Source organism: Phoxinus phoxinus (assembly GCF_949152265.1).
Source record: "Phoxinus phoxinus genome assembly, chromosome: 3".
Taxonomy (NCBI): Eukaryota; Metazoa; Chordata; class Actinopteri; order Cypriniformes; family Leuciscidae; genus Phoxinus; species Phoxinus phoxinus.
The window spans coordinates 44,477,079-44,501,422 of record NC_136878.1 but is presented as its reverse complement, the minus strand read 5'-3'; the positions used below and the strand labels follow the sequence as shown (position 1 = coordinate 44,501,422).

The following is a 24,344-nucleotide window of genomic DNA, read 5'->3' as shown; positions in this document are numbered from 1 at the left end:
AGCAACTTACACAATTACATTCATTCACTTTCCAAAGGCACAGCAAGAAATGAAAGATAAGATGTTTGACCGAACAGGAAAAACTAAACAAAACAAAACTGAAAAGATCTAAAAGCTGCCAGATACATTATAGTAATACGCAGGAGATAAGCTTCCTCCATTTTCCATCACATCTTCCTCCTCCTCATCATCCTCCCATCTCACCTGCAGTCCAAGACGGACACGCTTGGTGACGGCCGTCTCAGGGAAACTGGCCTGGACCAATGGCACCAGCTTACTGGTGAGAGAACCCCCTTCTGGGCCAATCAGATCGTTCTCCTGCTGGATACGGGACACCACGGCAAAGTAGAGCGGGAAGTCGGTCGAGATGATCCGCCTGATCCTTTTCTTCACGAGTTCCTCCTGACTCTCCAGGTCTTCAGTACACAGGCAACAGAGACAAAAGACAACGAATGAACAACGTTTGCAAATCAATGAGACATAATGACCACAGTTCAGAAACAGGGACATTTATGCAGACATTACAAAGTCTGGCAGATCAAAAGTAAACAAAAAAAGTGTATTTTACATTTTAAAAAAATCACAAAACTAAAATCTGTGTTATAAAAAATATCAATTTTAACTCCTTCCCCGCCACTGACGCTATTTTCGTGTTTTCACTGTTATACGGTAGGTGGCGCTATTACGCATCTTCTGAAAGAGTTCTGAATCTCCGGATCAAAACAGGTCAAGAAGAAACAAGTGATAAACGCATTGCTTATGCACGTTGTAGTCTTTGAAAAAATTGCGAATTTGGAACCAAAAATTATTCCGACACTTTGACCTGACCAAGTGTTTGTTCTTTAATTGCTAATGCGACCTTTTTACACCACAGACTGAACAAAATGAAGCATTGCTTGGTCATTTTTTGACCTAAATTGGTATTATCTAATTGTGTAGATAGCTGACAGATATTAAACATAATTAATTTGTGAGACAGTCTAACAGAAGGATGGACAAAACCAGTGAAATATCAACTGAGTTCTTGCCATATTTTATTACCATTTTCTAAACTATGATAAATGTGAGAAATGTTGAAGGTGTCTGAATACATTTTGGTTGGACTATATTAGATTTGCTATAATTTAACAGCAAATGTTACTGTATGTACTGTACATAAGCCGTCAATACAGTATAAGCACATTTCTCTCACTTTAAACAGTAAGTACACACCTTCATCCATGCCGTTGAGGATAGTCTCCAACACCTCGTCTCCATATCGATTACGATGTTCCTTCCAGACTGATCCGTTCTCACTCCTCAAGACCACGAGTTCACGGTCTCCCCGACCGAGTGCCGCAAAATGAGGAATCTCAACAATCACAGGCCTTCAGGAGCAATACGAGTTAAAGTGTTAGTTTGCAATTTAAAGGTGCAGTGTGTCATTTTTAGAGGTGAGATTGCGAATTGCAACCAACAGAAGTTACGGTGGCCGACAGGAAAAGATGTCGTCGTCTGAGACAGCAGAGAGTAGCCAGTTTATGGGATTATTATTGTGCCTTTAAAATTGAACATAACTTTTCAAGAAATTTATGAAAACATAAATTGAAACTTGAAACCGTAAAAAAATAAATCGCAGGCAAACATTTTTACCTTGTTTTTAATACACTGCATGTTTTTCGCTGATCTGTAATTACAAATGCGCTTCCAGAGTTTTAATTTACTCTCCCTGAGTTTTCGTTCGCGATTCAGGCACATAACTCTCGTGGGGGCGGGGCTAACAGCGATGTGTTCTCATTGGCTACTGAGTTTTTGATAGACAGATTCTTGACCTGGAAGTGAAGACGTCAGTGTTGTGTTTACATGTGAGCGTCTGTAAGCGCCTTCCTATTTAATTTTAGTGATATAATCACCACTATATTTTCATTCATGTCTTGAAAAGTTTGTTTGATTTTAAAGGCACAATAATAATCCCATACCAGTTAAGCAATGAGGTTTCTTTACAAAGATAAATAAAGAAATTAGGTTTATTATTCAGTAAAACTGAATTATTGCGAATATTATTGTAACTTGTTCATCATTGTGTCAGTTTTATTCGCTGACTTTAGCTTTAGCGTCTTTGCATGAAGAACAACATAGTGACGAAACGTGTTTGTCCGTTTAGGGCCACTGTAGAAACATGGCGATGTAAGGAGACCCGCGGTGTAAGATACAAATGGCTCAGTCTAAGATAATAAAAACATAACGGTTCAATAAGAAAGATCTTTATACACCACTGACAACATATGTTTATGATATGGCAATTCTGTCAACATAAATATTACACACTGCACCTTTAAGTTTGTAAAATAAATCCTGTATTCTGTCAAATCTGGTTTCCTCACCCCAAAAACTGCATGCCGGCGGGACCCAGAGAGATGATCCGGCTGGCGAGACCCTCGCCCTCCACTAAAGGAGGGGGTGTAGCCAGTTTCTGAGGCTTGACCAGGCGGCAGGTGATGCGTGTCGGAGCCGCACAGGTTCGAGGAGGTATGATGACGCGCAGGCCGTTGTGTCTACTCCCTCTCATCGAGCCGCCACGAGCGTCCACCATGAAGCTCACCAGGAAACTGCAGAGCCATACGGACATGCATGAATTCATTGGTTGATCAATTCATTCATAGGTTTCACTTTATTTTGATGGTCCCTTTAACACAGTCTGTTGACTATGAGTAACATTGCAGCTACACGTCTACTAACTCTCATTAGAGTGTTAGTTGAGTATTAGTAGACTGGTAGAGTTCGAGTTAGAATAAGTTGACATGTAGTTGCAAAGTTACTTATAGTCAGTATAATGTCTGTTGAGGAGCATCACAATAAAGAGTTAGCAGATATTAAGCAGACAGTCACTCTAATGAGAGTTAGTTGACATGTAGGTGCAAAGTTACTTATAGTCAACAGAATATTAAAAAGGGACCATCAAAATAATGTTACCAATTCATAATATTTCAATTTCAACTGAATTCCTCCAAAATGTCACCAATATTTCTGGTAGGGGAAGAAAACTCACCCGGTGTGGATGGGACTGGCCACCGGACTGACGTTGTCTGATGTTTCTGTGGCGGGACTGCTGGGAATCAGGGAATCCTCATCGTACTCCTTGGCCAAAGGAAGTGGCGTCTGCAGCTGTACATGTGTAGATATTGACACACACACATAAATACACTGTACAATGTGAATGTGCCATTTTTATCTTTTCTTTTTTTAAGTTATCTGATTTAACCCTATCATTTGTCTTCCTAATGTATGGTATGATTGGTCAGATCACCTGTCAATCAAGCTCTCTGTGAAGGGTCATTTGCAAGAAAAAAAGTCAGAATTCAGAAACTTCATAACACGCAATTGCGACTTTATTTCACGCAATTCTGACTTTATAACACGCAATTGCGACTTTATAACATGCAATTGAGACTTTACATCTCGCAATTCTGACTTTATAACACGCAATTGAGACTATTTCACGCAATTCTGACTATATAACACGCAACTGAGATTTTACATCTCGCAATTCTGACTTTATAACATGCAATTGCGACTTTATAACATGCAATTGAGACTATTTCACGCAATTCTGACTTTATAACATACAATTGAGACTATTTCACGCAATTCTGACTTTATAACATGCAATTCTGACTTTATAACACGCAATTGCGATTTTATAACACCCAATTGCGACTTTATTTCACGCAATTCTGACTTTATATCTCGCAATTCTGACTTTATAACATGCAATTGACTTAATAATTTGCAATTGAGACTTTACATCTCGCAATTCTGACTTTATAACACGCAATTGCGACTTTATAACATGCAATTGAGACTTTATTTCACGCAATTCTGACTTTATTCCTCAGAATTGTGAGATATATAGTCAGAATTGCGTGAAATAAAGTCTCAATTGCGTGTTATAAAGTCTTAATTGCGTGTTATAAAGTCCAATTGCGTGTAAACTCGCAATTTTGAGATAAAATGTTGCGCGGTTTTTAAAAATGTTTTATTCTGTGGCGGAAAACAAGCTTCCACACATATATATATAATCTAAAACCAAACTTTTAAATCTTAAAATGTAAGTAGATAGTAGTAGTCTAAAACCCCCAGGTATAATGTGAGACCTATGATGATACGCATATTTACCTGCTCAATTTCATGTTCTTTCAGCATGACTGTTTCGGGAGACACGCATGGGATCCTGGGAAGAGCAGGGGAATGATTCCTAAGGAACACAAGTTAACAATAAGTCTGACGCAAAGGAATCAGAAAATGACAGTTCTTCTGTCCCATCCTAACTCATCTCAGTGGCCTTTCCTCTGTTTGGGCTCTGATCTTTTCTATATTCAAACAACACTAAATCTGGTTCAAAATCTCCTACGTAATTCCTTCCACCAACATTAAGCTGTCCTCTACTTCCTGATTTATCTGATTCATCTTCCACATCATCACTGCAACTCTCCCTCGTACTCTAGCACTTTCTTGGGGGAAAGGAAATCCTCATCATGGTCCTTTATGTCCTCCATCTGCAAATACCTGGCACCCTCGTTCCCCAGCAGCTCCTCGCCTGCCGCAAGGAGGGATGACAAGAGAAAAGAGAAGAAGACAAGACTTAGTGAACGGGTTTTAAATGTGCCATCAAGAGGAAATGAAAGCTGATTGGACAATAGGGAGAGGATTTAAATGCAGCGAGAGCTGTTGAGTGAGTGAAAAATGTTATGACAGTAACAAAGAAGCACCATGGTACTACTACCAAGGTTCATTTTAAAGGGATAGTTCACCCTAAAATGAATATTAAGTCTTCATTTACTCACCCTAGTGTTGTTCTAATGTCGAACGCCCTTCTTTCTTTTATGGACCACAAAAGGAGTATTTTTAAAAAAATTCCCGTTCGTGCTCGTCCATATAATATGGCAGTTAATAGTGACCAACATCAAGCTTTAAAAAAAAAAGTATCACAGAATGATCTCATGCGACACGTGTCGTTTATTTCTAGTGTTCTGGGGGTGTACGATAGGGTTTGGTGAAAAACTAAATTTGATGTATTATTTGATGAAATTCTTGACCTTGGCCATTGGTCTTCTGTGTGCGCTCATGAGACGCGATTAGCACCGTAGTTGTGAGAACTCAAGAGTAACACAAATGCAACATGAAATACAATACCTTCTTCTCTGTGTTATCGCGTTCACATCTGTCAACTGCCATTCTGACTGTATATCAGACAAAGGCAGTTCTGGTCTGGAGATATTTCACTCCGTGAAGAAATTGGGATTTCTAGGCATTGTATTTCATGTTGCGTATTTATCAATCTTGATTTCTCACGACTTGAGTGCTTTTTCCGGACGAGACGGGTTGAACTGCTGCGCTAATACAGTCACACGAATGCGCACGTCGTGCACAGAAGACCAACGGACAAGGTCACGGTTTTCGTTAAATAATACATTCGATTTTGGTTTGTTTTTCACCAAACCCTATCGTACACACCCAGAACACTTGGAATATACGGCACGCGTCACATGGGAGCAATCTGTGATACTTTTGCATCTTTTTTAAAAAGCTTGATGCTGGTCACTATTATCTGCCATTATATGGACGAGCACGAGCAGGGCATAAAATAAAAAAAAAGCCTTTTGTGGTCCGAAAAAGTATGCATATATAGTGAGTAAATAATGACACGATTTTCATTTTAGGGTGAACTATCCCTTTAAGAACATGAGTACTATGTTAACACCTTGGTATTCATTCATTCATTTGTTATACCAAAGTATTATCTTATGAATTGTACCATGGTACTTCCACAATACTTTTTGAAAAGGGGAAGAAATGCATTACTGTAATCAGATTACTATTTACTCTAATAAATGTATCCAGTTTCAGTAATCCCGTCACAATTCATTTTGTGTCTTTACTTGCATTGCATTTACAGTTTGCAGAAACAATGAATAATTTCAAGCCTAAATGTGACATCCAACAATGAATATTGTTTTGTTCAAAGTTATTTTGATTCCTTTCAATTGATTGACAAGCCTGTGAACTCGCTCACTCACTCGGCAAACTATTGGACATATAATCCTTTGAGCGACACTACATTTCATGACTTCACACGCCGGTAAGAGATCCTTGAGCAACGACAATTGTTTACAAACAATTTGGTGTATTTTTGTGTTGTCCAGCTGGCAAATGTTGTTATAGGTTTTCGAAATTCAATCATGTAACATGATTACTGGTCAAATGTGTTTCATTCCAATGTTAAAAAAGTAATTAGTAAGTATTAACTAATTACTTTTTTGAATAACTTTCCCAACACTGAATTGCATGTGAGTGAGAATGAAGAAAAGGGAAAGATTTGTGATGGACATTCTGCAACAAAACATATCAAAGCAAATTAATGAGAAACATTTGTGTGTGTGTGTGTGTGTGTGTGTGTGTGTGTGTGTGTGTGTGGTGTGTGTGTGTTTATAATATTAAATTAACTACAAAGCATAGGCACAGATAACCTTCAAAACCCAGTGCCTTCAGTGATATCACACGGCTAAATGCACAGTCATTGGTAAACTGTGCTTGTTTTCATAAAAAATAAGACATTTTTCTTAATTGTGTCTATTAAGGTCATTGTATTAGCCACTCTCTTGGGATGTTGTCTTGCAAACAAACACACTATAATTGGTAGAGCAGAAAATGAAATTTTTTTTTCACATAATCAACAAACCTGCCTTTCAATAGCAATAAGGTCAAGCCGGCTTCAGTTCTTTCATAGACTGCATGTGTGTGTATAACATATACACACCTATAATAAATACAGATATGCCATATATATTGTATATAGTACTGTATATACTCTCTCTATATATATATATATTAAATGATGAAACTTAAATTTATGCATTACATTTGCACAAGGCCGTCATGTGACGTACAGTACATCCGTGTGAGAGCCCGGATACATATGAAACATTTTCAGGACATTATGTAAACACACCTTTAATATCGGTAACTTCACCATGAGCTGAAATACAGTGCTGTCCACATTATAAGGCCTGGTTTTATATGACTTAATTATTGATTCTACAACAAGCCCTTAAAAAAAAAGTGATGACACTTTATACATTACTGATTTTGCAAATCATAATTCTGAAGAAATTAACAAATGCATGAATATAATGTAGTAATGTTATATTTACAAATCCTTAATCAGTATTTTTGTCTTGTAAATGTATTTGATAAGAAAAATTGCACAAGATAAGACTTGTTTTCAGAGACTATACTGTATTCCTCATAACCTATTGGGTACAAAGTATTTACCTGTGGAGTAAAAAAACATCTTACATGTATTTAATATCAGTAAATCATGTATAATTACAAGAAACTAACCCTAATTATAGAGTAAGTACATGTTAATTAATATTACTCGACACTTGTTTGTATAATCACACTGTTAAAAGGATTAACCAAAAAACAAAACAAAAAAACAAAAAAAAATTAATTTAACCCTCCTAATGCATTCGGGTCCATTTTGACCTGAAAGGAGTACATACAAATTTCTGGAAAAAAAAATCCATAGTTTTTAGTAAAAAAATGAAACAATATACTTTGTAAAATTTTATATTTCAAAGAATATATAACATTTTTTTTATGACTAAAAAGGGGGTCAATTTAACAATAACATGGTAAAACATGATAACATTAAAAAATTGTGCGCTTTCACTCATTAAAGAGAAGTTACTGAACAGATACAATATAGTTTTAGTTGAAAAATATGAAGTTATGACTGTTCAAACGGACTCGGAAATGCAAAAGATGCATACAGTTTATTTATGCATAAGAGTTCTGATATAGTGTGCTTTAATATTTTATGCAGTTTTGATTCTCAAGTAACTCTATTTAAATAATGTTTCTGGACAATGAGACAAAACCTCATTTTTGCAGTGCAGTGTTCTAATATTGACCATGCATCACTTTTTGTTCCCGGTCCACTGAACTTTCCATCACACAAATCTGTGCTACTCCAGAAAAAAAAAAAAAATGTAAAAAGAGATGTAGCAGGTTAGTGGGAAAGGTTTGAGGAATAGTTAAGTATTTTGGAAGGCTTATTAACTTAAATGCACACATGCTGATGACAAGTCCATCATAATTGTCAAAGTGCACCAGAGAATGACAATGTGTGCGTGTGTGTGTGCGCGCGCTTGAAATGAAGTCACTGTACGAAGAAAAAAGAGGGAAATTCATACCTAACGTTAGCTGTGCAATTCCTAGAAAAACCAAGAGGAGTCTACTTCAGGATGCTCTTAAAATGCCCACTCATTTAAAAAAAAAAGTTAAAAGTCTTGCATTTCGCATTAAAATACATACAACTCTAAAACAAACCATGAAATTAAATCGAGAGCTGTATTTACCTTCATCTTCAGACACATCCAAGATCTCATCAACTGTCTCCGGGAAACTCATGCGATGTTTTTCTGTGGTGGTCTTAAAGGGAAATGTTTATTACGACAAAGTTTAGTTTATAGCAGCCATAGTATCAGATTACTTTTATGAAAAGTGTAACTTACCATTGTGACCGTCTCTTCGGTGACCAGTTTGAGCACGTCAATGACTGAGATGTATCCAAGTCGCTTAGCAATGGCAAGAGCTGATGTACCATTCTATAGCAGATGGAAATATTATTGTGTTCATTTCATCAGTCAACGTCCAGTGTATTTTAATAATCAATGACGGTTATTATTATGAAGTGTCTGGGCTCTTACAGATGTAATTTCATTTGGTTGTGCGCCGTGTTTCAGGAGAAGCGTCACAATGTCCGTATGGCCCTGTTGAGCAGCCTGATGGAGCGGCATATATCCCATCTAACAGTCCCACGAAGAAGACAGAAACAAGAATCACACATCAGATCTGATCAGATTCTGATGTGGCCAGATTAAGTCAAGTGCAAATTCACACTCTTGCTTCTCAGATTTGTCTTCTGAGAAACATAATTTGTCTCTAGAGTTTTAGATATTCACGGATGTCAATTGACCGTTCGCAAAGACCCGCCCCCCTTAGTTACTGTCGCTATGTCTGACAAGCTACGCCGGTCTCACACACACACCATGTTCTCACGCAGTGAAAAATACATCGCAGAGCAGAGAGGAGACGGACAACACACTGACAGACAGGACAGACCAGCTTACTTTTCGGTTACTTTTGATATTAAACATATTAAACAAAGTCTCACCTTTCAAATTTGGTCATTTTTTGAAAAGAAATTCAAACAATAAATACAGTTTTGTGGCTCTTTAATGTGTCGTGACAGATCGCTGTGTCGCCTCAGTTAAAGCTGCTCGTGAACCGATCATCTCTTCCTTCTAGTTCATTTATAGCATCAAATAAACATGAATGAACATCAGAAGGAATGTTGTTTTAACCGCGGAAAGACATCAGTACACTCCGCTTCTCAAGTTCAAATCCTTCCATGTTAAACTACTAAACTCTCCTGACTGCTTTGTCGGACAAAATGGCGGATGGCGAAGTATGATTGGTCAGATCACCTGTCAATCAAGCTCCCTGCGAAGGGTCAATTGTCAACATACTGATTCGTAATTCCTGTTCTAGGATTGGGAATCCAAGGGAGAACATCTGAAACAAAGTTAAACGTTTGAAAAGTGAAACAACTGAACAAAGCAAAAGCAATATTTCACTTACCCTGGTCTTGCTGTTTACGTTGGCCTGTTGCTGTAAGAGGAACTTAACCATCTTGATATTGCCATAATGACAACCCACATGAAGGGGAGTGTAACCCATCTGAAGAGAAATCAACATGATGATCATAATCATTGACTACATTTACATGCACCCTTATAATGAGATTTAGGGAAAACTTTACCTCAAGTAAACACAATATTGATGTGATTAAGCTCATAATTGTAATAGCCATAATCAGAGTAAGATATGTGGTGTATGCCGATTTTAATCGCAATAAACTGACATGTAAACACTTTAATCACATTTATTCCACTCTGACCAAAGTGCACACTGATGACGTTGTCATGCGCAGATTCATAAACATAGTGGTAAAGAAACGTCTCGGTTACGTATGTAACCCTCATTCCCTGAAGGAGGGAACGGAGACGCCACGTCGGTGATCGACGAATAAGTGTAACTAAACGAGCTAATGCACAGCAGATGTGGTGACGGGACATCACGTCTCTGTTCCCTCCTTCAGGGAACGAGGGTTACATACGTAACCGAGACGTTCCCTATTAGTTGGTCACTCTGATGCCACGTCGGTGACCGACGAATAGGAATCCCTACCAAAGGGCCACAGCTGCTGACCCCCTCCAGCGCCCTGTGAAAACCTCCTACTCCCTCTTACCTGATGGGACACGGCTTACACAGAGAAGTCCATCACTGCTGTTCTCAGTGAGACTATTGGATAACACTGGGAAAGCGTGCCCTTCCCATTGGAAAAGGAACGCTGCGGAAGCCACATCCTTCCCCGAAGGAGTTATGTGGAGATGAGATACGGACTAACCCTGTGGGGTAGTTTGCATATGGAATTAATGGGGTGACACCAATCTCTTTAAGAGATGGGTTCTCCCAAGGGAAACCGTTTAGGAGTGACCATGGAAGAAGCAGCATATGGGATCCCCGCAGGGTCACACATATGGCACCTAGCCTAGATCCGGTTCAGCAAGATATAGGCCTGGCGCCAGGCCTCTCTGTGCTTCTACCAGTTTGAGGTGAGAACACAGGAGGAACCCGGCTCTACACGTAGGCTATAGAACCAAGCAAACATGTTAGGTGTCGCCCAGCCCGCAGCTCTACAAATATCTGTTAGCAAGGCGCCATGTGCCAGCGCCCAGGAGGATGCAACACTTCTTGTTGAGTGAGCTCGCAACCTGAGCGGAAAAGGCACGCCTTGTACTTAGTAAGCCAAGGTGATGGCATCCACTATCCAGTGGGCCATTCTTTGCTTGGAGACAGCCTTTCCCTTAGCTGGCCTCCGTAACAGACAAAGAGCTGGTCTGAGGTCCTGAAGCTTTGAGTTCTGTCTACATAACGTCGCAGAGCACGGACAGGACAGAGGAAAGCCAGGGCTTGGTCTGTCTCCTCCGAGGGCAGCGCTTGCTAACCTTGGGCACATAGCCAGGCCGGGGTCTCAGTACCACGTGGCCGTTACCCGGCCCGAACTCTAGACACGATTTGTTGACCGAAAATGCCTGCAGGTCCCCTACCCTCTTGATGGAGGCCAATGCAGCCAGCAACAAAGTCGTCATAGACAGAATCTTTAAGTCTGCTGACTGCAAAGTCTCGAAGGGAGGATTCTAATGTGGTTGGAGCACCAGAGCAAGGTACCTAGAGGGTATAGAGGGGGGTCGAGGAGGATTTAACAGTCTTGCCCCCCTAAGAAACCCGACAACCAGGTTGTACTTCCCTACTGATTAACCAACTATTTGGTCGTGACATGCGGAAATAGTGGCAGCATGCACTTCGAGGGTGGAGGGAGACAGCCCTCGCTCCAACCCTTGCTGCAAGAAGGAAAGCACGGACCCTATCGAACACCCTCGGGGGTCCTCTCGGTGAGAGGAACACCACTCGACAAACTGGGTGGGGGGGGAGAATGGCAGTAAATCCATTGCGCAGAATCAGAATAATTAAATTTTTTTGCTCATGTTTACTGATTACTGGAAATAATCACATTATTGGTGCACATGTAAACGTAGTCATTGATTATTAGCAATAATCATGTGAATCATTATGTGCATTCTGTAGAAAAACAACATATTGCATTGTAAAAGATGCCAGTTTTTACCCGTGTGGCGGCGTAGACAGACGCCTCATGTTTCACTAGTATATCAGCAATCCCAACATGCCCCTCCTGAGCCACAAGGTGAAGAGGGGTCAGACCGCTCTGAGGACAGAAAACAGAAGTGTATCATAATCTGACAAAGAAGTGGGATAAATGTTTTTTTTTTTTTTTTTTTACTCCATCCTTCAAAAAACGCATCACTAACATATGTAAGCTTGTTTGCGGCATGAAATAAAGACACTTTTCTCGCAATTGCGAGTTTATATCTTGCAATTCTGATAATATCTGATCCACGTCTACCTATAGGAATGTGACGCCTATCACTGTATACATATATAAGCTCCTTATGTATTATCAGCAGCTTTCGCGTTTCTCAGGAGCGAATTACCCTCCTCCCTCCCCAGCTCCACCTCTCGTCAGTCAGGATTTGGCATTATGATTCCCCTTGAATCAGAATAAATTCTCGATTATGTTGTACTTGAATTAATTATATTTGCATACATTCATGTTGGCTCTGTTCACCCCAAGGGGAGTTATTGTATTGAACAGAACCATACCGCCAATCCAAACTGTATGCTAATTGTCAATCAAATTTGACGATAGTGGTCCTAACAGAAATGTAAGTATGATAAGTTTACCTTATTGCCCAGATTTACATTGGCCTGCTTTGAGATAAGCAGCAACACCATGTCTGGTTGTCCCTCTTGGGATGCGAGGTGTAAAGGTGTGACCCCTTGCAGTGACTCAGCGTTGGCAGAAGCTCCATGCTGCAGTAAACTACTCGCTACCTCCACCTGGTTCTGCTTCGAAGCAATATGGAGCGGGGTATAGCCATTCTGAGGAGAAAAATTAGCAAGTTTATGCACATTGTGGCTAAAATACACTAGTTGAAAATAATGATTAAGACTGTGAGTTTTTGACAGTCAAGCAGGGCAATTATAGTGTCATACTCGAGCGGCACTGTGTGGCGATCCCCCTTTGCCGAGTAAAAGATTGACCACATCTAGATTGTTATGATGGACGGCCACATGCAGCGGCGTGAGTCCAACCTGCAGAGGAGAAGGCATCTTACATCACTACCATCAATAATACACAATGAAAATGCAATAGATATGAATGATAGAACACTAGTAGTACTACCACTGGAAAAAAAACAAGCATGCTTAACTGTGTTGATTGTGCACTTGTAGTGTACTTCAAATTTTAAAAGTATATATATAAAAAAACACTTGCAGATAATATCATAATAATGAAATAAAAGGCCACTTAAATGTAGGGATTTCCCAACTTTTTTCGCAGCTGAACCTCTTTGACCTAATATCTCTACTTGAAGTTAATAAGATAGATCAGTAATACAATAATCTGATGTCCGTTAATGGCCATATGACATGCAAGTAAACAAAACTAAAAAAAATATTTTTTGGAAATGTTTTATTTTATTTTTAAGACTTAAGTCTATTTTAATTTTAATTTAATTTTTAAGTCTGGGAAACCCATCATGATGTGATTAACAAAGAATGGAATATAATTTTTTTCTCTTAGTAAATTTATATCAATATATGGTACAATATTATCCTATTCAAATCAATGTGATAAACGAGCTAGGCAAAAAGTAGTCAGAATACATTGCCTAAAATTAGTCATCTAGAATACATTACGAACTGAAATTTTTGTCATGTAATCGGGAATCAGTAACCAACTACAATTTATAAGTAATATACCCAGCATTGCATGTTATATGTTAAATTAATCAGATTATAGTTACTGACTATGTTACTGAATTTCAAATTGGTTGTGTCTGTTTACACATGTCGACACACAAGCCATTGAAAGACCCATTTCAGTCAACCACTAATTCTATTGGTAACACTTTCTTTTACAGTGTCCTTGTTACATATGTTACATGTACTTCGTGATAACAGTAAATTATGCATAATTACATGCAACTAACTCTCAACCAAATCCTAATCCTACCCTAACCCTATAGTAAGTACATGTAGTTAATTAATATTACTCAGTACTTAGTATAATAACATAGTAACAATGACACCTTAAAATAAAGTGTAAGCAATCTATCTATATAAATAGCTATAGAATGAACTATAAATGCGTATAAATGCACACATGCATGCAGGCGGTTCATACTTTGCCTGCAGCGTTTGGATTGGCTCCTCTCTCTAAAAGCAGCACTGCCACGTCCAGCTTCCCGTATTTGGCCGCCACATGAAGAGGAGTGAAGCCTTTCTGCATGACAACAACCAAACAGCAGAGAGAGTTTCAATACAAAACCAAATCTATTTTAATTCAATGTGCTGGTGACTTAGGTCTTGGGTAGAGCACTGTACCTTGGTCATTTTGGTTAGCTGGGCGTTGACGTCCAGGAGGATGCTGGCAGTTTGTGTGTGTCCCTCACGGGAGGCGATGTGCAGTGGAGTGTGTCCTGCTGTTGTGTTGGAGTCGGGGTTTGCTTTGTGCTCCAGCAGAAGCTTCACCATCTCGTTGTGGCCCATACGGGCGGCACAGTGTAGCGGCGTCTGGTCATCCTGATGGAGGTGAAGATCCATAAGTGATACTTTTTTAATAACATAATACACAAAAAAAAACTTTTAACTTTGTTATGGCCAAATGTATTAGTTCTTCTCAAATTGTATTTATATTATACATTTAAAAAAATGTTTTTTTATTATATATGCAGATTTATATATTCTATATTTTTTAATAATATTATATATTATACAGGTTTTATTTGACTATATTTGACAACACTTTAGTTTAGGGTCCAATTCTCACTATTAAAGTTGCTTATTAGCATGCATATTACTAAGATATTGGCTGTTTATTAGTACTTATAAAGCACATATTGATACTTTATTCTGCATGCCCTTATTCTACATCCCTTATACCCATACCTAAACTTAATAACCACCTTACTAACTATTAATAAGCAGCAATCAGGAGTTTATTCAGGCAAAAATAGTAGTTAATAGTTAGTAAAGTCCCCTTATGGTGAAAATCAGGCTTTTAATGTTGTTTATGTGTCTATGTGGTGTTTTTAATCTGCTTTAAGACAAACCATGTGTAGATTCATAAGTCGACAGCATTGTTGAGTATTTTCTGTTTAAAACTGCAGTGAACCAAAGACAGTCTCAACAACACGGTTTGAAATCACTGGTGTTTCTGACGTCACAAACTACCTTGTAACCAATCAGATCAATGTGTGATCGTCAACCAGTGGATCTCTGAGCGAGTGAGTGAGTGGAGGCGTGGCTCATTTGCATATTCATAGAACCGCGTATACTCAATGAGGCAAGAGTGTCGAGTTACATTCAAGATATTTTTAGGCATGACAAAATTGCAAGGTAATTGCAACTTTTTATCTCACAATTCTGACTTTATTTCTCGCAATATAAATATAATATATATATATATCATATAAACTTTGTAGCGTATGGGAGCCGAATGCATGATTCGTTTATCTGAACAATGTACACATTCTTGCCTGAGACTAAGAAGACCCCTGGGACTTTAAGCACAGGATATTGACCACTTGATTAAGTTAATGAATAACACCCAGAACACAGCCCTGTTCTTTAAGTTTTCAAAGATTACCCTGTTTTGCGTCAAAAGTGACCCACAAAAGCGCTATTCAGGACACAAACCGACATTGTCCACTGATATGATTACTGACTCCCCAAAGGTTCGTCACGAGGTCCGAACTTTGAGTAACTCAACACACCCCCAAACTCCCATTCCAAGATCACGTGATGCCTTAAAGACATTGACTTTTTACACACACACACACACACACACACACTCATGGACTCTCATGAAACTGAAATTTCCACATATGATCCAATAGCAATGTTCTTGATATATATATTTTTATGTGTATAATTGGTCAAGATAATGTCTGAGGTATATATATATGCAACGTTATTATGTTAATCAAAAATCACTATGCTAGTGATTATGAGGAAATTAGGTAACCCTGTATTTCTTTCATCCAAAAAAACGTCATTCGAGGTGTCATTGTAATGGGAAAAACATGTCGGAGTCGAATCTTGACTGCAAAATACAATAATATGTATTTATTATAGGAAATACCATATTTCTAGATATGAATGTTAAAACTTGATATCTCACATGACATAGTCAAAGTGGGCGTTTCTTCACAAAACAAAGAAACATCTTTCCTGCTCCAGATCAGAAGATCCTATTTGCTGTTGTCCCAAAAAGAAGGCGTAAACATATGTCTTTAAAAGCTATTTTCTCCCTTTTGACTTTTGACTTTTGGCTATCCAACTCTTCCAACTCTCCAGCCTCTTCCGCGCTCTTACGCGCGCTGCTCACCTACGGCCATCTCCCTCGGACACCACATGTTCGAGTCGTAGCTGCCGTTCTATGCAACTAAGTTATTTGCCTCTTCCTTCACGGGAGTTGAATCTTATTTTCCGGTAAACGTTACATTCAGTGAGCCTTTTAAGTTTCCCGCGACACCGGAAGACGCAGCAGAAACAGGACACCGTCCGCGCTCCCTGCCTCTCAGCATACACCGAACAGAGAACAAAACTTGCAAGTATTGACCGCTCTGAAGCTGAGTCCAGGTGTCTTTGAAATTAGGTTTCTGTCTGTAATTATTACCAGCTTTTCTCTTTCTCTCTTCTTATTTTCTCCCTTTCATTTCATTCACTCTGATCACGCTATTTCTTATGTTCTTGTTTGTTTAAATGTTTGTTTGTTTTATTGTTTGCATTTTTACGTACGTTTATAGTTGTAGCCTAGATCATGTAATCTCTAGTTTTGACATTTATTAAAACCCATTCATACTTTGACTGTCTCTGTGTTTGAAAAACCCATTTTATGAAGTCACTGAAATGCCAAAGATCTAATTAAGCTACACGCTCGATATTAGACTACTTTGAGTAGTTTTAATTCATAAACTCAGAAAGTTTTATGTTCGTGGCCAGAAGATAAACTTTCGTGGAGTTTGTAAACACGGTAATACCCTTTTGCTGATCTGTGATAAGCTATCTTACATATGTACACTTGGTGGACAAGTGACTGATTTGATAAACGAGAACCGGCCAGTTAAGAGGTAAATACCGAAAATTGATAAAGTAAATGTATATGCGATTTATGAATTATGACCATGAGTTATGATTATTAATATTTCCCAAAATTCCCTATTGAGCTAATTCGCATGGACCCAAAGTCCGATTCATTTACGTTACAACTTGCAATTGCGAGAAGTAAAGTCAGAATTATGAGATAAAAAGTTGCAATTACCTTTTGAATTTTTTATTCTGTAGCGGAAACAAGCTTCCATGGAATAAATGTTTTCCTCATTTTTAATAAAATACCAACATATACAAACTAAACTAAACTTAAAATAAATGTCATAACAACTAAACACAACAAAATAACAAAGTGAAATGTACCTTGGCTTTGGCGTCGACTGGAGCTGCGTTTTGCAACAGGAACTCAGCAACTTCACAGTGACCAGCTCGAGATGCCATGTGCAGAGGCGTTTCCACTTTCTACAAGTACACATTAATGTACGAGTACAGTAAGATCACAGCAAAAGCACAGCTCGCAGTCAAAACATCACGATCACTGAGAGCAGGGGTGGGTATCTTCAGTCCTGCAGAGTTTAACTCAAACCCTATCAAACACACGCTAACCAACGTACAGGTTTTGCTAACTAAAAGTTGGAGTTAAACTCTCCAGGACCGAAGCTGCCCATCCCTGACCTAGAGATAAAACTGTGTGAGGAAAATGTTTACGTGGCATTATTTTAACATACTTCAGTGCATTGCTTTACCTGCTGATATTTTTCACTTTGATGCTTACCACGTTTGAGGCATGCGGTGATGCTCCTTTTTGCATTAGTATCTTCACTATATTCAGATGACCCATGAAGGAAGACACATGCAGCGGGGACAAGCCTGACTGTTGGACAGAAACACAAAAACTAAACATGTCAAGGCCTGAAATTGTGATAATGCTCACACCTCTTTTGTAGACCTTGCTCTACTCAAAACGTAAATTACACAAAATGCATGTTCCTTTTTTATTGTTCTTAAAGTGAAATTCATTCCCAGTCTTAATGAACCACTGTCTGTTTTTATGCTTCGGTGGATTTTTTGTTTCTTGTCTTATTCATCTGCCATGTGCATTTCTCCCAATAGGTCAATAATATCTGGAGAAATCTACCATTCATCTAATGATAATAACCATTGTGCCACAAAAGTTTTTCTTTTTATCAAAAGTCCTGATAAAACTGATGTATTGGTGGCATGTAGCTCTTACTCTTAACATCTACTGTATACTGAGCTGTGATATCGTTACCGTACTTTCAGAGTCAAAATTGCTTTGTTGAGAGGAAAAATCGGTGTATATCGTATTTTCCGGACTATCTGGTCCTGCGACTTATAGTCAGGTGCGACTTATATATCAAAATTAATTCATACTGACTGAGATGAACCAAGAGAAAACATTACTGTCTACAGCCGCGAGAGGGCGCTCTAGTTGGCGGAGTTGTTCAGAAGCGACACCGAGGAAGAACACCTATTCAGCCTGTTGTTCTGTGTGCTATTGTGTAGTTGAATAACTTGCCTTTCCAGATTAAATGTCTGTTCTTGGTCTTGGATTTCTAAATAAATTTCTAAATAAATGCGACTTATAGTCCAGTGCGACTTATATATGTTTTTTTTCTTCATGACGCATTTTTTGACTCCGGATCGACTTAGTCCGGAAAATAAGTCACATTGTATTATTACGTTCAGGAATTTATATATAATATACGCTGTAGCCACATTGGACCAGTGGTTTGAAAAATGGACCAGCTGCGGCGCCATCTTCTGGTCACACAAGGTAATTCATTCGGTCCACGACTCTCACAGTGCATTATAGGTATTCTCTAGCTGTTGAGCGTACATCGTTTGTACACTCGATATTGCGCTGGATTATGGGATTGAATAAGTGCACTCGATAACGTCCACTATGGTTTCGGACACCACTACAAATGGCTGTTTCCTTAAATAGTGCTCTATTTAACGATATAAGGTGCGATCTCGAACACAACCTTAGTCTCTGTCGTTTAGTTCCTCGTTCGTTCTTACATCTCATTGTATGTTGGTTTGTGTACTGCTTTTGCTCTTGAGTTGATATTCCAATGTATTCATTTTGTTTGCTTATGTAAATAAATACATTTACTGCAACTAGATCCATCAGAAGCCCTGAACCGCTATGTAAAAAAAAAAAAAAAAAAAAAACTCGAAATATTTCTACTTTATTCTCGTACGGATTTTTTTATTTTTTTAACGTTTGGCATGAACCACCTAACGTTGGTTTCAGGGCTTCCGTAAGATCCTGCTTCTTGCAAAAACAAATATTTTGTTATGTACAGCTATTTTTTGCACGGATGCCAATGGAAAAACATGTTTTTTGGCAGCACAATGATACACCGTTAGAAGCTAACTGAACTGTGCTATGGGTTGCTCTTGGTCTGACAATCAAGACACAAGGTAAAATTCATAATAAAAGTCCCACAACACACCAAACAAATACAATGACTTCTAGAACTCAGTTAAAACCAGTGAGTACATTACAATAATTTAAATGTAAAATAATGAAATGTAATTTGCAGTATTTTACACTGTGAAATGATCCTGTTGCTCACCTCTGTTACCGCCTCCAGGGACGCAGAGTGCTTCAATAGCAGGTCCATGACACGCATGTGGTTCTTCTTACAGGCAATATGGAGTGGCGTGAAGCCATTCTAAGCATGAGTGGACAAATATTTATATATAAGTGCTTTTATTTTCAGAATAACAGGGTAAATGTTTTTATGTGCATTAGCTGTGCCATGTGTGGCTTTTAAACGTGTACTAACCAGAGCACGGGTGTTTGGTTTGGCTCCTTTGTCCAGGAGCACCTTGGCCACGCGATGATGTCCACAGTGTGCCGCCACATGCAGTGGAGTCAGGTGGTCTAGAGTGATGTCATCAATCTCTGCATTGTACTGTAATAGCTGTTTGATACAGTCCAAATGATCGCCCTGGGCTGCCATATGTATTGGCGACAGGCCATTCTGTGCAGTGAACATATGGGAACATTTAGAGCTGCCAAATGCACTTTCTTTCAAATTTCTGGCAATCAAGCAGGTTTTTTTTTTTTTTTTTTCAATAACCAGGTTTATATATTTATCATCAACAAATCCAATTCATTTCAATTAACTAATTGAATATTTCTTGTTCCACAACAAGAAATATTTTAACCATGTTTATACTTTATAACTGAATACATGTAATTGTTTTCACAATATACATATTTATGCAGATTTTAAGCAATATGAACAAATGCATTTTTTATTATTATTTAAATATAATCAAATGGATGCAAATAGGTAATAATAAACTTTGCAGAAATCTGTTTAATATGCATATTTATTTGCAGAAATCTGACAAATATGCATCAGATTTATTTGCTTATGTTAAAACTGCATAAGCCGAATTAATTGATTTTTTATATGCAATTCAAATACATTAATCCTACATGTTTTTGGAGTGGATTTTTTTTTTAATTAATAAATGCATATTATTATATTTACACTGCTGACACAGACTATTGTGAACTGCAGTGTCAATAATATATGTACAAAAAAAATAAGTAATTTGAAATTCGATCTTCAGTGTAAATATTCAGTCAAGATATACAACTTTAAATTTTCTCCTAACACGCTGTTTGGATGCAAAGCTGCAAATTCAGTAAATAAAATGTAATAATGCCTCAAAATGGCAGTTTTTGGTGGGAGAAATTATTGCATAATTGCCATATAAGAACAATAGCTTGACCTAAGCTGATGAAACTGACCACGGTGAACCAAATCAAAGAGATTCATAAACTATCGAATTGGTGGTGATGTTGGATTATTTATTTTCTTATTGGTTACTTTGGAACACCATGTGACTACACCACAAAATTAGGGGTTCTCGATGTCAAATGTTTTGTGGATATATGTAAACTGTTGTGGAAATTTATCAATATTCAAACCTGGATGAAGGAGACAAAGTCGATTCTCAAAAGATTAAACAAAGTATTTTATTTCTTGCAAGAAATAAGCGTTCAACATACAGACAGTGTCTAAGTATGAGAAGGCCCATGGCATTCTCACGCAGAGAGCATCTGACATGAGAAGGCGAAGGCTAGTCCCTTTCGCCCAGGTTATATACCCTCAACACATCCTGAGTGGGTTGCATCTTGTCATAAAGATTTGTCTCTCGTTTACCTTAAAAGGAAACGTCTGTATACGTCCGTGTTCAAGATCTCGTCTAATCATAAATTCTATCTGAACAGAACAATGCTCTGTCTGCACAAAAACCCCAGCTCTCAGTCACTGCTCTTTCTTTTCACACCTATTGCCTATCTTTAGTTCGAACAAAACACACACACACATATGTTGTTCATACTTGGAATACAAAAGGTCACTTGAAGAACACAAAGTCTTTTTGCTACTTAGTTCTTCTTAGAACATATTGTTCCTGCAAGCTTATTCTAACTTATGCATCTCTAAATGTTTGGTTACTTATTTTATTATTGTGCTTCAGCTTATATGATTATATTCCTTTAAATGCTTATGAGTAAATGAAAGTTCAACGTTAATACAAGTTGTACCCATACAAAAGCAAAAGAAACACATCTAAATGTAAAATTTCCATAACAATCCCCCATATGTTCATTCAAAGAACATACACACAATTTTACATTTACTCTTCCATAATCATAGTAATTCACAACAGGTAAATTTTTCCATGGTTACTTAATTTCCTAGTCAAACTCATGTTCGCTCTTGTTCTCATAATCCTCATCATCATCAGCCACTGACACATTAACTTCACCTCTGGTGCTCTACTTATCACTGTTGGGTATTCCCCTGGACTCATTCTCACCATTGTGGCAGTCACTGCCTTAGCAGTGATTCTAGAAATACAATTCATTAAACATGGAATCATTAAAAGAAAAATCAAAATGAAAATCAAACATCCGATTGGCATAATCGTACTTATTAACAATTTCGTCCACCCCTGCAGGCCCAAGAACCAATTATCTAGTGAAGATGACATTTCATCTGGAGTGGCTATATGCCATTTTCATGTGTTCTATTATGTCTGATACATTTTGATGGACGTCAGTCAAATTAAAACAACAAGAGGTTCCTAACATTTTGCATATTTTCGAATAAACCTCCGTACACATATTGCCCTTGACATGGATCCTTACAAAAATACATGGTCTTACCCCATTTTCCCTTTGTCATTTTCACCTCTATATGCTATCATCTCGTGCTAGGCTTACAGCCACACTAATTAAGAGGATAAGATTTAGTGACCTATTGCCACACATTACAACCTCGTCAGGCGAGAAAATGTTCTTGTTTGAACGATATCAGTCCCGTTTCTCGATGTATTTTTGGTCTCAGGGCAGGTCTAGTTGATATGATCAGACAGGTTATTTCAATGCCCACGCCGTTAAAGTTCCACAAAGTCCTTGATACAGTCCTGACCACTCCTGAAATTGCACAATCGTCTCTTACTATTGATTCGTCTGCTCTCCAGTGACGGTGGTTTTCACATTGGTAACCTACGGTATGACACGTCTCTGGTTAGTCTGATCTCTGTTTGGCACTCGTTAGCTTTGAGTGGGATTCTTCTTCCGTTGCAGCTAGCCGCATGAGCTGATGCTTCTCGACTTTCACCGCATTTTGAGTTGTCAGCAAAACCTGGAATGGTCCCTGTCACCTTTTCGCCTTCCAATGCTTTCGTCTCAGATCCTTTATCAACACGAACTCTCCTCGGAAGCTGTGCAGGGCCGTCTCAGCTGGCTCTGGAACTGCTGCCTGGACCTGTTTTGAGATATCACAGAACACCTTATCCAGCTCAACACAATATTGCAACATGTCATGCTCACAAATAGTGGTGTCAGGCAATGTTCGAGGATCTCGTGCCTCCCAGTCCATCTGAGGTGGGCGAGCAAACAGAATCTCAAATGGTGAGAGCTGTGCGCGTCCCCTCTTTCTCATTCTCATGTAAGTTAGCTCCTCCCCATTCCGGATGTACCCAGGAATGCTTCAACTGCTGAAATTGCACTGTTTACAAAATGTGAACCATTGTCACTTAATAATTTTTCAGGATTTGAAATTCCCATGGTGGGATAATTTCTTGTAGGAATAGTTTTGCCATTCCTTTTTTAATCTGCCTTTGTTGTTGGCATGGCTTCTACCCATTCTGAAAACATGTCGACTGCCACTATGCAGTATCTCTTTTTGTCAGATTGTAATAATTCAATATAATCGAGCATTACATTTGAGAATGGTCTCTGCGGCCTGGGATGGCCCCCTGTCTCATTGCCTGACCCCTGCCCACATTGTTAATACCACAAATCAAAACATCTGCTGCAAAAATCTGCTGCCACTGTGGAAAAAACTTTGGTAAATCAGTTATTTTGCATAATAGTAAACATCTCCATTTGTTTCTGGGGCCCCATTGTCCATTTTTCCATTCACGGCCTGCCTTCTTCCATTTCTCTTTATCATAGGCAGAAGTGTGTTGTTTCATCGCTTCTGTCACCTAGTTCCTCATTCAGCCGTGCTGCTGTGGTTATCTGAACAGGAAGTCGAGCTACAGCCTTCGCTGCTAAACTCTGACACCCTGTTTTCCTTAGAAACGTCATCACTACCCGAAGTATGAGCCTGGCACTTACAAACTGCCACTTCCTTTTTAGTGGATACTGCATTTTATTTTTGGTCTATAGTCGGATTTGGTCTTTATTTTAATCGGCTCACAATCTGCAATCAGACATCATTTTTTATCAGTAGCCCATAAACATTTTGGAAACTCTCTCCAACCCGTCTGTTATGACAGGGAGTTGTGTTAAACTCAGTCTGTTTAGTTTCACTTCCTCATCCAACACTGTGACTGCTCTCAAACTTCTGTGTTTTCATGACATGGCTGTTTAATATCTTCACGTTGGCAGATCAGTCGTTTTTGATCTATCATGACCCAGTCGGTCAGTTCATGGCACCTGGCCATGAAGGGACCCGCGTCACGCCATTCAGCCTTCACTGGTTTGGCCAGCGATATGAGGCTTGTGCATTTTCCATGTCATAAAACACTGTCTGTTTGTCAGTCAATTTCACATTCAAAACACCATTGGTCAGTCCAATACACATAGTCAGTCTTCACAATTTCTATGTCAACATTAAATCATTGCTGCGCATATTCATCATCATGATCAGTGCTTACATGAGAAGTGCAATGTAAATCTGAGTCTCTCATAGATTCAGAAGATGGCAACACTCTGTCATGAGCCGCTTTGTGGTCAGACATGTGTCAGAAATTTGCCATTCATATACAAACAGAGAAAAATCCTCTGTGCTTTCAGTTTCATGCGTCATTCTCATGTCAGCTGATAAGCCCTGATCACCACAGTAAACAAAAACACCCTACTTACAAAGTAAATCCCTTCGCATTAAATTCACTGGGCATAACTT

At 38.6% G+C, this 24,344-nt stretch overlaps 1 protein-coding gene across 4 annotated transcripts in view; it reads right to left on the bottom strand.

The window, feature by feature from the left end:
* The window catches only part of ank1a (ankyrin 1, erythrocytic a), a 115,981-nt gene that overhangs the window by 56,144 nt on the left and 35,493 nt on the right, over positions 1-24,344 (bottom strand). For all 4 annotated transcript variants that reach the window (XM_079607157.1, XM_079607158.1, XM_079607159.1 and 1 more), the window contains 19 exons: positions 19,689-19,886; positions 19,476-19,574; positions 17,645-17,743; positions 17,233-17,331; positions 14,140-14,337; positions 13,940-14,038; positions 12,745-12,843; positions 12,433-12,630; positions 11,798-11,896; positions 9,688-9,786; positions 8,754-8,852; positions 8,559-8,651; positions 8,403-8,475; positions 4,480-4,576; positions 4,156-4,234; positions 3,029-3,144; positions 2,364-2,588; positions 1,213-1,367; positions 205-416 (listed from right to left, as the gene is read on the bottom strand). In XM_079607157.1, the coding sequence (XP_079463283.1) occupies positions 205-416; positions 1,213-1,367; positions 2,364-2,588; positions 3,029-3,144; positions 4,156-4,234; positions 4,480-4,576; positions 8,403-8,475; positions 8,559-8,651; positions 8,754-8,852; positions 9,688-9,786; positions 11,798-11,896; positions 12,433-12,630; positions 12,745-12,843; positions 13,940-14,038; positions 14,140-14,337; positions 17,233-17,331; positions 17,645-17,743; positions 19,476-19,574; positions 19,689-19,886 (2,436 nt within the window). The remainder of the gene's footprint in view (positions 1-204; positions 417-1,212; positions 1,368-2,363; positions 2,589-3,028; positions 3,145-4,155; positions 4,235-4,479; positions 4,577-8,402; positions 8,476-8,558; positions 8,652-8,753; positions 8,853-9,687; positions 9,787-11,797; positions 11,897-12,432; positions 12,631-12,744; positions 12,844-13,939; positions 14,039-14,139; positions 14,338-17,232; positions 17,332-17,644; positions 17,744-19,475; positions 19,575-19,688; positions 19,887-24,344) is intronic.